Raw genomic sequence first — 13,258 nt, forward strand, 5'->3', positions numbered from 1 at the left:
TCAATAAAAACCGTTCAACACCTCGACATTTAATAGTGAAGCGTGCAAATTCCAAATATAAAGAGAAGATCCTTAAAGCAGCAAGAGACCAGAAATCCCTGACTTTTATGGGGAGGAGTATTAGGGTAACAGCAGACCTCTCCACAGAGACCTGGCAGGCCAGAAAGGGCTGGCAGGATATATTCAGGGCCCTAAATGAGAAGAACCTGCACCCAGAATACTTTATCCAGCAAGGCTCTCATTCAAAATGGAAGGAGATATAAAGAGCTTCCAAGACAGGCAGGAACTGAAAGAATATGTGACCTCCAAACCAGTTCTGCAAGAAATTTTAAGGGGGACTCTTAAAATTCCCCTTTAAGAAGAAGTCCAGAGGAACAATCCACAAAAACAAGGACTGAATAGATATCATGATGACACTAAACTCATATCTTTCGATAGTAACTCTGAACGTGAATGGGCTTAATGACCCCATCAAAAGGCGCAGGGTGTCAGACTGGATAAAAAAGCAGGACCCATCTATTTGCTGTCTACAAGAGACTCATTTTAGACAGAAGGACACCTACAGCCTGAAAATAAAAGGTTGGAGAACCATTTACCATTCAAATGGTCCTCAAAATAAAGCAGGGGTAGCCATCCTTATATCAGATAAACTAAAATTTACCCCGAAGACTGTAGTGAGAGATGAAGAGGCACACTATATCATACTTAAAGGATCTATCCAAGGAGAGGACTTAACAATCATGGATATACATGCCCTGAATGTGGGAGCTGCCAAATATATCAATCAATTAATAACCAAATTAAGACATATTTAGATAATAATACACTTATGCTTGGTGACTTCAATCTAGCGCTTTCTACACTTGATAGGTCTTCTAAACACAACATCTCCAAAGAAACGAGAGCTTTAAATGATACACTGGACCAGATGGATTTCACAGATATCTACAGAACTTTACATCCAAACTCAACTGAATACACATTCTTCTCACGCGTACATGGAACTTTCTCCAGAATAGGCCACATACTGGGTCACAAATCGGGTCTGAACCGATACCAAAAGATTGGGATCGTCCCCTGTGTGTTCTCAGACCATAATGCCTTGAAATGAGAACTAAATAACAAGAAGAAGTTTGGAAGGACTTCAACCACATGGAGGTTAAGGACCATCCTGCTAAAAGATGAAAGTGTCAACCAGGAAATTAAGGAAGAATTAAAAAGATTCATGGAAACTAATGAGAATGAAGATACAACCGTTCAAAATCTTTGGGATGCAGCAAAAGCAGTCCTGAGGGGGAAATACATCGCAATACAAGCATCCATTCAAAAACTGGAAAGAACTCAAATACAAAAGCTAACCTTACACATAAAGGAGCTAGAGAAAAAACAGCAAATGGATCCTACACCCAGCAGAAGAAGAGAGTTAATAAAGATTCGAGCAGAACTCAATGAAATCGAGACCAGAAGAACTGTGGAAAAAGTAAACAAAACCAGGAGTTGGTTCTTTGAAAGAATTAATAAGATAGATAAACCATTAGCCAGCCTTATTAAAAAGAAGAGAGAGAAGACTCAAATTAATAAAATCATGAATGAGAAAGGAGAGATCACTACCAACACAAGGAAATACAAACGATTTTAAAAACATATTATGAACAGCTATTCGCCAATACATTAGGCAATCTAGAAGAAATGAACGCATTTCTGGAAAGCCACAAACTACCAAAACTGGAACTGGAAGAAATAGAAAACCTTACCAGGCCAATAACCACAGAGGAAATTGAAGCAGTCATCAAAAACCTCCCAAGACACAAAAGTCCAGGGCCAGATGGCTTCCCAGGGGAATTCTATCAAACATGTAAAGAAGAAACCATACCTATTCTACTAAAGCTGTTTGGAAAGATAGAAAGAGATGGAGTACTTCCAAATTCGTTCTATGAGGCCAGCATCACCTTAATTCCGAAACCAGAGAAAGACCCCACCAGAAAGGAGAATTACAGACCAATATCCCTGATGAACGAGATGCAAAAATTCTCAACAAGATACTAGCCAATAGGATCCAACAGTACATTAAGAAAATTATTCACCATGACCAAGTAGGATTTTTCTCCAGGACACAAGGCTGGTTCAACACTCATAAAACAATCATTGTGATTCATCATATCAGCAAGAGAAAAACCAAGATGCAGAGAAAGCATTTGACAAAATACAGCATCCATTCCTGATCAAAACTCTTCAGAGTGTAGGGATAGAGGGAACATTCCTCAACATCTTAAAAGCCATCTACGAAAAGCCCACAGCAAATATAATTCTCAATGGGGAAGCACTGGGAGCCTTTCCCCTAAGATCAGGAAGAAGACAGGGATGTTGACTCTAACCACTGCTATTCAACATAGTACTGGAAGTCCTAGCCTCAGCAATCAGACAACAAAAAAGATATCAAAGGCATTCAAATTTGCTAAGAAGAAGTCAAACTCTCCCTCTTCGCCGATGACATGATACTCTACATAGAAAACCCAAAAGCCTCCACCCCCAGATTGCTAGAACTCATACAGCAATTTGGTAGCGTGGCAGGATACAAAATCAATGCCCAGAAATCAATGGCATTTCTATACACTAACAATGAGACTGAAGAAAGAGAAATTAAGGAGTCAATCCCATTTACAATTGCACCCAAAAGCATAAGATACCTAGGAATAAACCTAACCAAAGAGGTAAAAGATCTATACCCTAAAAACTATAGAACACTTCTGAAAGAAATTGAGGAAGACACAAAGAGATGGAAAAATATTCCATGCTCATGGATTGGCAGAATTAATATTGTAAAAATGTCAATGTTACCCAGGGCAATTTATACGTTTAATGCAATCCCTATCAAAATACCATGGACTTTCTTCAGAGAGTTAGAACAAATTATTTTTAGATTTGTGTGGAATCAGAAAAGACCCCGAATAGCCAGGGGAATTTTAAAAAAGAAAACCTTAGCTGGGGGCATCACAATGCCAGATTTCAGGTTGTATTACAAAGCTGTGGTCATCAAGACAGTGTGGTACTGGCACAAAAACAGACACATAGATCAATGGAACAGAATAGAGAACCCAGAAGTGGACCCTGAAATGTACGGCCATCTAATATTCGATAAAGGAGGAAAGACTATCCATTGGAAGAAAGACAGTCTCTTCAATAAATGGTGCTGGGAAAATTGGACATCCACATGCAGAAGAATGAAACTGGACCACTCTCTTTCACCATACACAAAGATAAACTCAAAATGGATGAGAGATCTAAATGTGAGACAAGATTCCATCAAAATCCTAGAGGAGAACACAGGCAACACCCTTTTTGAACTTGGCCACAGTAACTTCTTGCAAGATACATCCACGAAGGCAAAAGAAACAAAAGCAAAAATGAACTATTGGGACTTCATCAAGATAAGAAGCTTTTGCACAGCAAAGGATACAGTCAACAAAACTAAAAGACAACCTACAGAATGGGAGAAGATATTTGCAAATGACATATCAGATAAAGGGCTAGTTTCCAAAATCTATAAAGAACTTATTAAACTCAACACCAAAGAAACAAACAATCCAATCATGAAATGGGCAAAAGACATGAAGAGAAATCTCACAGAGGAAGACATGGACATGGCCAACATGCACATGAGAAAATGCTCTGCATCACTTGCCATCAGGGAAATACAAATCAAAACCACAATGAGATACCACCTCACACCAGTGAGAATGGGGAAAATTAACAAGGCAGGAAACAACAAATGTTGGAGAGGATGCGGAGAAAAGGGAACCCTCTTACACTGTTGGTGGGAATGTGAACTGGTGCAGCCACTCTGGAAAACTGTGTGGAGGTTCCTCAAAGAGTTAAAAATAGACCTGCCCTACGACCCAGCAATTGCACTGTTGGGGATTTACCCCAAAGATTCAGATGCAATGAAACGTCGGGACACCTGCACCCCGATGTTTCTATCAGCAATGGCCACAATAGCCAAACTGTGGAAGGAGCCTCGGTGTCCATCGAAAGATGAATGGATAAAGAAGATGTGGTTTATGTATACAATGGAATATTACTCAGCAATTAGAAACGACAAATACCCACCATTTGCTTCAACGTGGATGGAACTGGAGGGTATTATGCTGAGTGAAATAAGTCAATCGGAGAAGGACAAACAGTGTATGTTCTCATTCATTTGGGGAATATGAATAATAGTGAAAGGGAATATAAAGGAAGGGAAAAGAAATGTTGGGAAATATCAGGAAGGGAGACAGAACATAAAGACTCCTAACTCTGGGAAACGAACTAGGGGTGGTGGAAGGGGAGGAGGGCGGGTGTTGGAGGGGAATGGGTGACGGGCACTGAGGTGGACACTTGACGGGATGAGCACTGGGTGTTTTTCTGTATGTTGGTAAATTAAACACCAATAAAAGTTAAAAAAAAAAAAAAAACAGGACTGAAAAAAATAAAAATAAAAAAAAAAATAAATAAAAAAAAGAAAGGAGAATTACAGACCAATATCCCTGATGAACGAGATGCAAAAATTCTCAACAAGATACTAGCCAATAGGATCCAACAGTACATTAAGAAAATTATTCACCATGACCAAGTAGGATTTTTCTCCAGGACACAAGGCTGGTTCAACACTCGTAAAACAATCATTGTGATTCATCATATCAGCAAGAGAAAAACCAAGATGCAGAGAAAGCATTTGACAAAATACAGCATCCATTCCTGATCAAAACTCTTCAGAGTGTAGGGATAGAGGGAACATTCCTCAACATCTTAAAAGCCATCTACGAAAAGCCCACAGCAAATATAATTCTCAATGGGGAAGCACTGGGAGCCTTTCCCCTAAGATCAGGAAGAAGACAGGGATGTTGACTCTAACCACTGCTATTCAACATAGTACTGGAAGTCCTAGCCTCAGCAATCAGACAACAAAAAAGATATCAAAGGCATTCAAATTTGCTAAGAAGAAGTCAAACTCTCCCTCTTCGCCGATGACATGATACTCTACATAGAAAACCCAAAAGTCTCCACCCCAAGATTACTAGAACTCATACAGCAATTTGGCAGTGTGACAGGATACAAAACCAATGCCCAGAAGTCAGTGGCGTTTCTATACACTAACAATGAGGCTGAAGAAAGAGAATTTAAGGAGTCAATCCCATTTACAATTGCACCCAAAAGCATAAGATACCTAGGAGTAAACCTAACCAAAGAGGTAAAGGATCTATGTCCTAAAAACTATAGAACACTTCTGAAAGAAATTGAGGAAGACACAAAGAGATGGAAAAACATTCCATGCTCATGGATTGGCAGAATTAATATTGTGAAAATGTCAATGTTACCCAGGGCAATATACACGTTTAATGCAATCCCTATTAAAATACTATGGACTTTCTTCACAGAGTTGGAACAAATTATTTTAAGAGCTGTGTGGAATCAGAAAACACCCCAAATAGCCAGGGGAATATTAAAAAAGAAAACCATAGCTGGGGGCATCACAATGCCAGATTTCAGGTTGTACTATAAAGCTGTGTTCATCAAGACAGTGTGGTATTGGCATAAAAACAGACACATAGATCAATGGAACAGAATAGACAATCCAGAAGTAGACCCTCAACCTATGGTCAACTAATATTCGATAAAGTAGGAAAGACTATCCACGGGAAGAAAGTCTCTTCAATAAATGGTGCTGGGGAAATTGGACATCCACTTGCCGAAGAATGTAACTAGACCACTCTCTTGCACCATACACAAAGATAAACTCAAAATGGATGAAAGATCTAAATGTGAGACAAGATTCCATCAAAATCCTAGAGGAGAACACAGCCAACACCCTTTTTGAACTCGGCCACAGTAACTTCTTGCAAGATACATCCATGAAGGCAAAAGAAACAAAGGCAAAAATGAACCATTGGGACTACATCAAGATAAGAAGCTTTTGCACAGCAAAGGATACAGTCAACAAAACTAAAAGACAACCTACAGAATGGGAGAAGATATTTGCAAATGATGTATCAGATAAAGGGCTAGTTTCCAAGATCTACAAAGAACCTATTAAACTCAACACCATAGAAACAAACAATCTAATCATGAAATGGGCAAAAGACATGAACAGAAAAAATCTCACAGAGGAAGCCATAGACATGGCCAACACACACAAGAGAAAATGCTCTGCATCACTTGCCATCAGGGAAATACAAATCAAAACCACAATGAGATACCACCTCACACCAGTGAGAATGGGGAAAATTAACAAGGCAGGAAACCACAAATGTTGGAGAGGATGTGGAGAAAAGGGAACCCCCTTACACTGTTGGTGGGAATGTGAACTGGTGCAGCCACTCTGGAAAAGTGTGTGGAGGTTCCTCAAAGAGTTAAAAATAGACCTGCCCTACGACCCAGCAATTTTCACTGCTGGGAATTTACCTCAAAGTTGCAGATGCAGTGAAACGCCCTGACACCTGCACCCCGATGTTTCTAGCAGCAATGTCCACAATAGCCAATCTGTGGAAGGAGCCTCAGTGTCCTCGAAAGATGAATGGATAAAGAAGATGTGGTTTATGTATACAATGGAATATTGCTCAGCCATTAGAAACGACAAATACCCACCATTTGCTTCAACATGGATGGAACTGGAGGGTATTATGCTGAGTGAAATGAGTCAATCGGAGAAGGACAAACATTGTATGTTCTCATTCATTTAGGGAATATAAATAATAGTGAAAGGGAATAGAAGGGAAGGCAGAAGAAATGGGTAGGAAATATCAGAAAGGGAGACAGAACATAAAGACTCCTAACTCTGGGAAACGAACTAGGGGTGGTGGAAGGGGAGGAGGGTGGGGGGTGGGGGTGAATGAGTGACGGGCACTGAGGGGGGCACTTGATGGGTTGAGCACTGGGTGTTATTCTGCATGTTGGCAAATTGAACACCAATAAAAAATAAATTTATTATTAAAAAACATAGTGTTGCCTACATATCTGTTTGGTATTTCTTATAGTCTATCTCTGTTGAAATTCTGTTTATTCATGCATTATTCTCTAGATCTCAGTAAGCCTCTTTATGACAAGTATTTTGAATTCTTTGTCAGGTAAATCATATAGGTTCATTTCATTTTGGTCAGTTTCTGAAGATTTTTTCTTGTTCCTTTGTTTGAAATTTCTTTGGCTGATTTTCCTTTTTCTTTGATATTTGCGCATTATATAAAGCAGACTTCTTTCCCAGTCTTCACAGACTGGCCTTATAGAGGAGAAAACCTCCACCAATATGCCTAGGGAATGAGTCTGGGCCCTATCACCTCTCCCTCTCTAGGGAGAAGCAGGTGGCTGGGGGATTTTTCATGTCACTCTGTGGAGAACCAGGAGGTGGAGCTATGGCCTCTAAGAGCCCAACCTTATGGCTTCCTTCTCCCCCATGCTATTAGACTCTGCAAAACCCATCTGAGTCCTAAGACTGACAGGACAGAGGGCAGTCCTGTGGAGGATCCCCTCAGAGAAGCTTGGACACTGTACATACAGCTCAACTCTTCCCCAACCCAGAAGAATGCTGAGAGGTCCCTTTTTTATCCGCTCATTCTGTGATGAGAAGGATCGGGGCTATGGTGTCTTCGAGCCCAAGATGCTCTCTCCATTCTCCCCCCAGGTTATCAGGCTGTGGTCAACACATTCAGGTTCCAAGAGTGGCAAGACAGAGGCCAGTATTCTGGAAGGCCTCTTGGGGAAACTGCGGTGCTGTATGCATGGCTCTACACTTTCATTCCCCAAGAGGAAGCTGACAGCTAATTTTTTTCATCCGTTTGCTCTGTGTTGACCAACACACAGAACTATGGAATCTGTGAGCCCAAACTGAGTTTCCAGTTTTCCACAGACTGCCAGGCTGTGGTAGACTATAATTTTTTTAAAAAGATTTTATTTATTTATTCATGAAAGACACACAGAGAGAGGCAGAGACATAGGCAGAGGTAGAAGCAGGCTCCCTACAGGGAGCCTGATGCGTGACTCAATCCCAGGACTCTGGGATCACGACCTGAGCCAAAGGCAGATGTTCAACTGCTGAGCAACCCAGGTGTCCTTAGACCATTCTTTTTAATGTGTGTGTGTGTGTGTTTGTGTGTGTATGTGTGTATTCACATGAAATATATATACAAACTGTATAAAGTACTCTGTATACTAATCTATCTCTTAATCATTTATCATGTATATTTATATCAGTTTTAGTTTTTTGCATGATAGTTTATATCTTATTTAACCAATATCCTAAAAGTAATTGTTTAAGCAGTTTCCAAATTTTCATTACAATGTATAATGATATATTGAACATCATAATACAACTCTGCATTCCTGTCCATTTTCCCCTTTTAGACATATATATAGATTATGAATCAATAGATATTGGATAATAAAATAATACATTTACCAAACTAATCTGTAGGACTCTTTAAAGAATTAAGAAAGTACCCTTTTCATTCACATTTCTTCTTATTTACTGTGCTTATTCATGTTCCTCAGCCTTGAATAATCTATTTTGGGAGATAGTTATCATTATGGCACTCCCACAAATAACTGCACCTGGCTTAGAATAAAGCGATGGGTAAAATATGCCTACATGCATAGACAAGTGATGTCTTTCTTTGGGATTTAGACAGTTTTACCATCTCTAGCGTGTGTAGCTATCCAAGGAATGTCTGATATAAATATTTTATTTATTTATCTATCTATTTGAGAGACAGAGAGTTCATGAGTGGAAGGGCAGACAGGGAGGGACAGAGAAAAAAAGAATCTGAAGCAGACTCCCCACTGATCTCAGAGTCTGATTTGGGGCTTGATCCCAGGACCTTGAAATTATTCCCCAAAATAGATATTTATGAAGCCTAGAATTTCCTACTGATCTAAATTATATCAAGGGTGACTTAGCCTGGGAGGTTTAGTCAGCTGAGCTTCTGACTCTTGGTTTCTGCTAGGCTCTTGATCTCAAGGTCATTAGATCAAGCCCCAAATCAGGCTCTGAATCAGTGGGGAGTCGGCTTCACATTATTTCTCCCTTTCACTCCCTTTCTGCCCATCCTCGCTCATGCTCTCTCTAAATAGATAAAGAAAATATTTAAATTACATCAGACATTCCTTGGGTAGGTACATACTCTAGAGCTCCAAGGAAAGACCTCATTTATCTATGCATGTAGGCATATTTTACCTATGGCCTTATTCTAAGCCAAAAGCAGTATTTGTGGGAGTGCCAGAATTACACAAGACATGATCTCTGCTCTAAAAATGTTCACATTCTAGAACTGTATAAGACATAAATTACTGGATTATCAGAAAAGAGTGAAATCCTGTATAAACATGCTTTCTCATGGTATAGTTGTAACTCACACTAGTAGAAAATCAAAATGAGTGAGAGAGACTATATAAAGAAGAATGTACTGAAAATTTCCTAAATCAGCTTAGAAAGGAAAATTTTGAGCACAGCCTTACGAATTTGCTTGGTCTTCACACTATAGATTATGGGATTCATCACAGGAGGGATGAGCAGGTAAACATTGGCAATAAGGGTGTGCACAAGGGGAGGGGCATGCTTCCCAAATCTGTGTACCAGTGACAAGCTGATCATGGGGATGTAGAAGATGGCAACGGCACTTATGTGTGAGACACAAGTACCAAAGGCCTTTTTCCGCTCCTTTGGGGAGGCAATGCTGAGCACAGAGTGGATGATCAGAACATAGGAGAGAAGGATCAAGACAGAGTCTATGCCAGCAGTAGAGATAACAATAGCCAAACCAAATGCACTGTTGATCTTGGTATCTGTGCATGAAAGCTTCATCACATCAGGGTGGAAACAATATGAATGGTGCAGAACATGGCTACGGCAGAAGGACAGACGCTTTAAGAGCAGGAGTAAAGGTACTAGAGCCGTTGTCCCTCTAATAACAATAGCAAAGCCCACTTTGATGATCCTTGAATTGGTTAAGATTGTGGCATATCTCAGTGGGTTACAGATGGCAATGAAGCGGTCAAAGGCCATCACCAGAAGTACAGAGGACTCCATGAATGTGAAACCATGGATAAAGAACATTTGGCTAATGCAGGCATCAAAACTGATTTCTTGAGCATTGAACCAGAAAATACGCAGCATGGTGACCAATGTGGAAAGGCACAGCCCTAGGTCCGTGAAGGAGAGCATGGAGAGGAAATAGTACATGGGTTCATGGAGGCTTGACTCAGTGAGGATGACAAACAAGATCATACCATTCCCAGAGATGGCAATGGCATAGAGACAACAAAAAGGGATGGAGAGCCAGGCATGGTAACTTTCAAAACCAGGGATGCCAGTAAGAAAGAAGACTGCAGGGTGGAAAATGCTTTGATTGGAAAATGGCATAATGAGTGAAGGGAGCCAACTTCCCTGGAGAAAAAGGACCATGTCCTGCAAAATAGGCAAAAAAGACGTTTTCACTCTCTTCTACATATCATATAATTTAGTATCACTAGGGAGCCTTGTCTTGTCTTCCATGGAAGTGCAGGCCCAGTAAGTCCTTTTCTTAGATGTAGAATTGATCGTAGTGAACTAGGAAAAGAGACAGAATATTAAATTGTATGAGGACATTTGGGTTTTAGCAAAAGTAACATGCTATATCTAGGCTTCAGTATAGTCTCATATAAATGTATAAAACAGAAGGTTAGAGTAGATAATGGTAACATATTTTCCAATTCTATGATTCCTTGTACATGGACAGACAGGACTCTTCTGTGCAACACTGCCAACTCATCCTGCTTTTCTTTACTTCTCAGTTGCCCTTAAGAGCCCATTAAGACTTACAAGGCCTTATGCACCCAATGAAAATAGGATCATAAATATTAAATATTTTCTAGAAAAACACCACTCATTAAATTAATTCATAAAATTACCATTCATAAAACTAAATATTATAAAATAAATATAAAAGAACAAGTTCAATCTGGCAAATAGACTATAATGGGTGACAGTTGGTAAAGTGTTTCATTATGCAAGTAGTAGTTACAAATCTGATACTTTATTATTATTATTATTCATGAGAGAGATGCAGAGAGAGAGAGAGGCAGAGATACAGGCAGAGGGAGAAGCAGGCTCCATGCAGGGAGCCTGACGTGGGACCTGATCCCAGGACTCCAGGATCATGCCCTGGGGTGAAGGCAGGTGCTAAACCACTGAGCCACCCAGGGATCCTCAAATCTCCTTTAAAGGAAAGGTTAACCTTAAGAACAAAGGAACTATTCGTTGCAATGAACGAACAGATAATAACTGGACAGGATTATCTGATTAAGATTCTTAATATTCCATTATTGCAAAAAGATAAGAAAATGAGTGGAGGGTTTGGGGGTGTTGTACCTTCAGAAACCCTCATGAGTCTGGATTCATTTCTGTTCAGCTGGAGGATGATGACTATGAACCATCTTCTCTCTGAGGATATGAGCATGTGGTCACCCAGATCAAGACATTTGTAGGATTAAAGTAGCTTTTCTGTACTGATTCTTATTCTAAGTTTCCTGACACCCCCTATTTTTGTATATAGAAATAATGCTTGGTTTTTAAGGTATGTGCTCCTTTTCTATTCATTCAGGCATGCATTCACTCAACAAATATTTGAACACCTACAAAATGCCAATATGTGCAGTGAACAGAATTAGAATTAGATCTGGTTGCAATGAAATGCCAGGACACCTGCACCCCGATGTTTCTAGCAGCAATGTCCACAATAGCCAAAGTGTGGAAGGAGCCTCGGTGTCCATCGAAAGATGAATGGATAAAGACGATGTGGCCTATGTATACAATGGAATATTACTCAGCCATTAGAAACGACAAATACCCACCATTTGCTTCGACGTGGATGGAACTGGAGGGTATTATGCTGAATGTAATAAGTCAATCAGAGAAGGACAAACATTATATGGTCTCATTCATTTGGGGAATATAAAAAATAGTGACAGGGAATAAAGGGGAAAGGAGAAAAAGTGAGTGGGAAATAGAACATGAGAGACTCCTAACTCTGGGAAACGAACAAGGAGTGGTGGTAGGGAGGGTGGGCGGAGGGTGGGGTGACTGGGTAACGGGCACTGAGGGGGGCACTTGATGGGATGAGCACTGAGTGTTATTCTATATGTTGGCAAATTGAACACCAATAAAAAAAATTTTAAAAATAAAAAAATAAAAAAGAATTAGATCTGGTACACCAAGAAGATCTGTCTGTAACTCTGGGAAAGAAAATATCTAAGTATAAGTCAACTTGATGAGTTTCATTCTAACCACTATATGAACAAGCAGTAGCTTTGGCTAGAGTAGAAATAATTCATTACATGAAGTATGATGAAGATAAAACACAGCCCATGAAAAGAAGAAAAGAAAAAATTGTTCAATATAGGACACCTCTTGAGAACTCAAAGACACAAAAAAATTAATGACTAGAAAATCTGAATTGAGGAGCAATGGATAACAAAATTAAATTCATGAGTTTTGTTTCAATGCTTGGACCTCAGTTGGAAAACAAACCTCACTTTTTCACCTGTTACTTACATGCAATGACTGGAATATATATTTATCTTTGCTTTCCTAACAAAGAGACTTCTGCCTTGACAGTAAGGCTTATGACTTGTCTAACTGAAGGCTGGTTTAAAGTCACAGGAGCAGTGAAAAGGTCAGAGGAAAGAGCACTAGGGAATAGTAGTATTTTCAAAAAATACAGAAGAGGCACCTAGTGATGAGATGGCATAGGCCTGCTCCTAAGGTGAAAATAACTCCCAGAAAAACTGAGTTTTTCTCAGACCTCTGATCTCAGAGCCAAGAAAATCTGGCACAACATTGTCTAAGAATATCTGTTGAGTGAATTAACTCATTGTATCTGATAGCAGTGATAGACCCTAGACACTTAACTTCAGCCATATATTGTGATTCCCAATAGACAGCTCCTTCAAATGATGAATAAAGTTCATGACAATATTGCCATATATTAAAATAGGAGATCAGCTAACAGTTTTCTGATTAATCTGGTATTCATCCTTGATACTAGGACTTTGCTCAAAGATAGACTTGGTGACAAAAATAAATTGTTTCTATGTGAAGTTGTAAGGACCTTTAAATCATATCCTCTTTAAAGATGAGAAATCAGGCTCTCAAGTTAATGCTCTTTTTATCATAGTTAAATAAATTAAGAGATCCCAATGGATATTTAAGTATCTAAACTAGTCTTCTATTTAATAATAGTGATAATGTATTAAA

At 39.4% G+C, this 13,258-nt stretch overlaps 1 protein-coding gene across 1 annotated transcript; it reads right to left on the reverse strand.

The window, feature by feature from the left end:
* Positions 1–9,442: 9,442 nt before the first annotated feature.
* LOC121476668 (olfactory receptor 51F2-like) lies at positions 9,443–10,387 on the reverse strand. Its single transcript, XM_041730807.1, has one exon. It carries the CDS (start codon positions 10,385–10,387, stop codon positions 9,443–9,445), a length of 945 nt encoding a protein of 314 aa, XP_041586741.1.
* Between the last annotated feature and the right edge of the window lie 2,871 nt (positions 10,388–13,258).

This window comes from Vulpes lagopus, chromosome 15, assembly GCF_018345385.1.
Source record: "Vulpes lagopus strain Blue_001 chromosome 15, ASM1834538v1, whole genome shotgun sequence".
NCBI classification, from domain to species: Eukaryota; Metazoa; Chordata; class Mammalia; order Carnivora; family Canidae; genus Vulpes; species Vulpes lagopus.

Bases quoted from the DNA above. Each gene is read 5' to 3' on its own strand.
- LOC121476668 (XM_041730807.1), bottom strand. From the start codon at position 10,387: ATGCCATTTTCCAATCAAAGCATTTTCCACCCTGCAGTCTTCTTTCTT.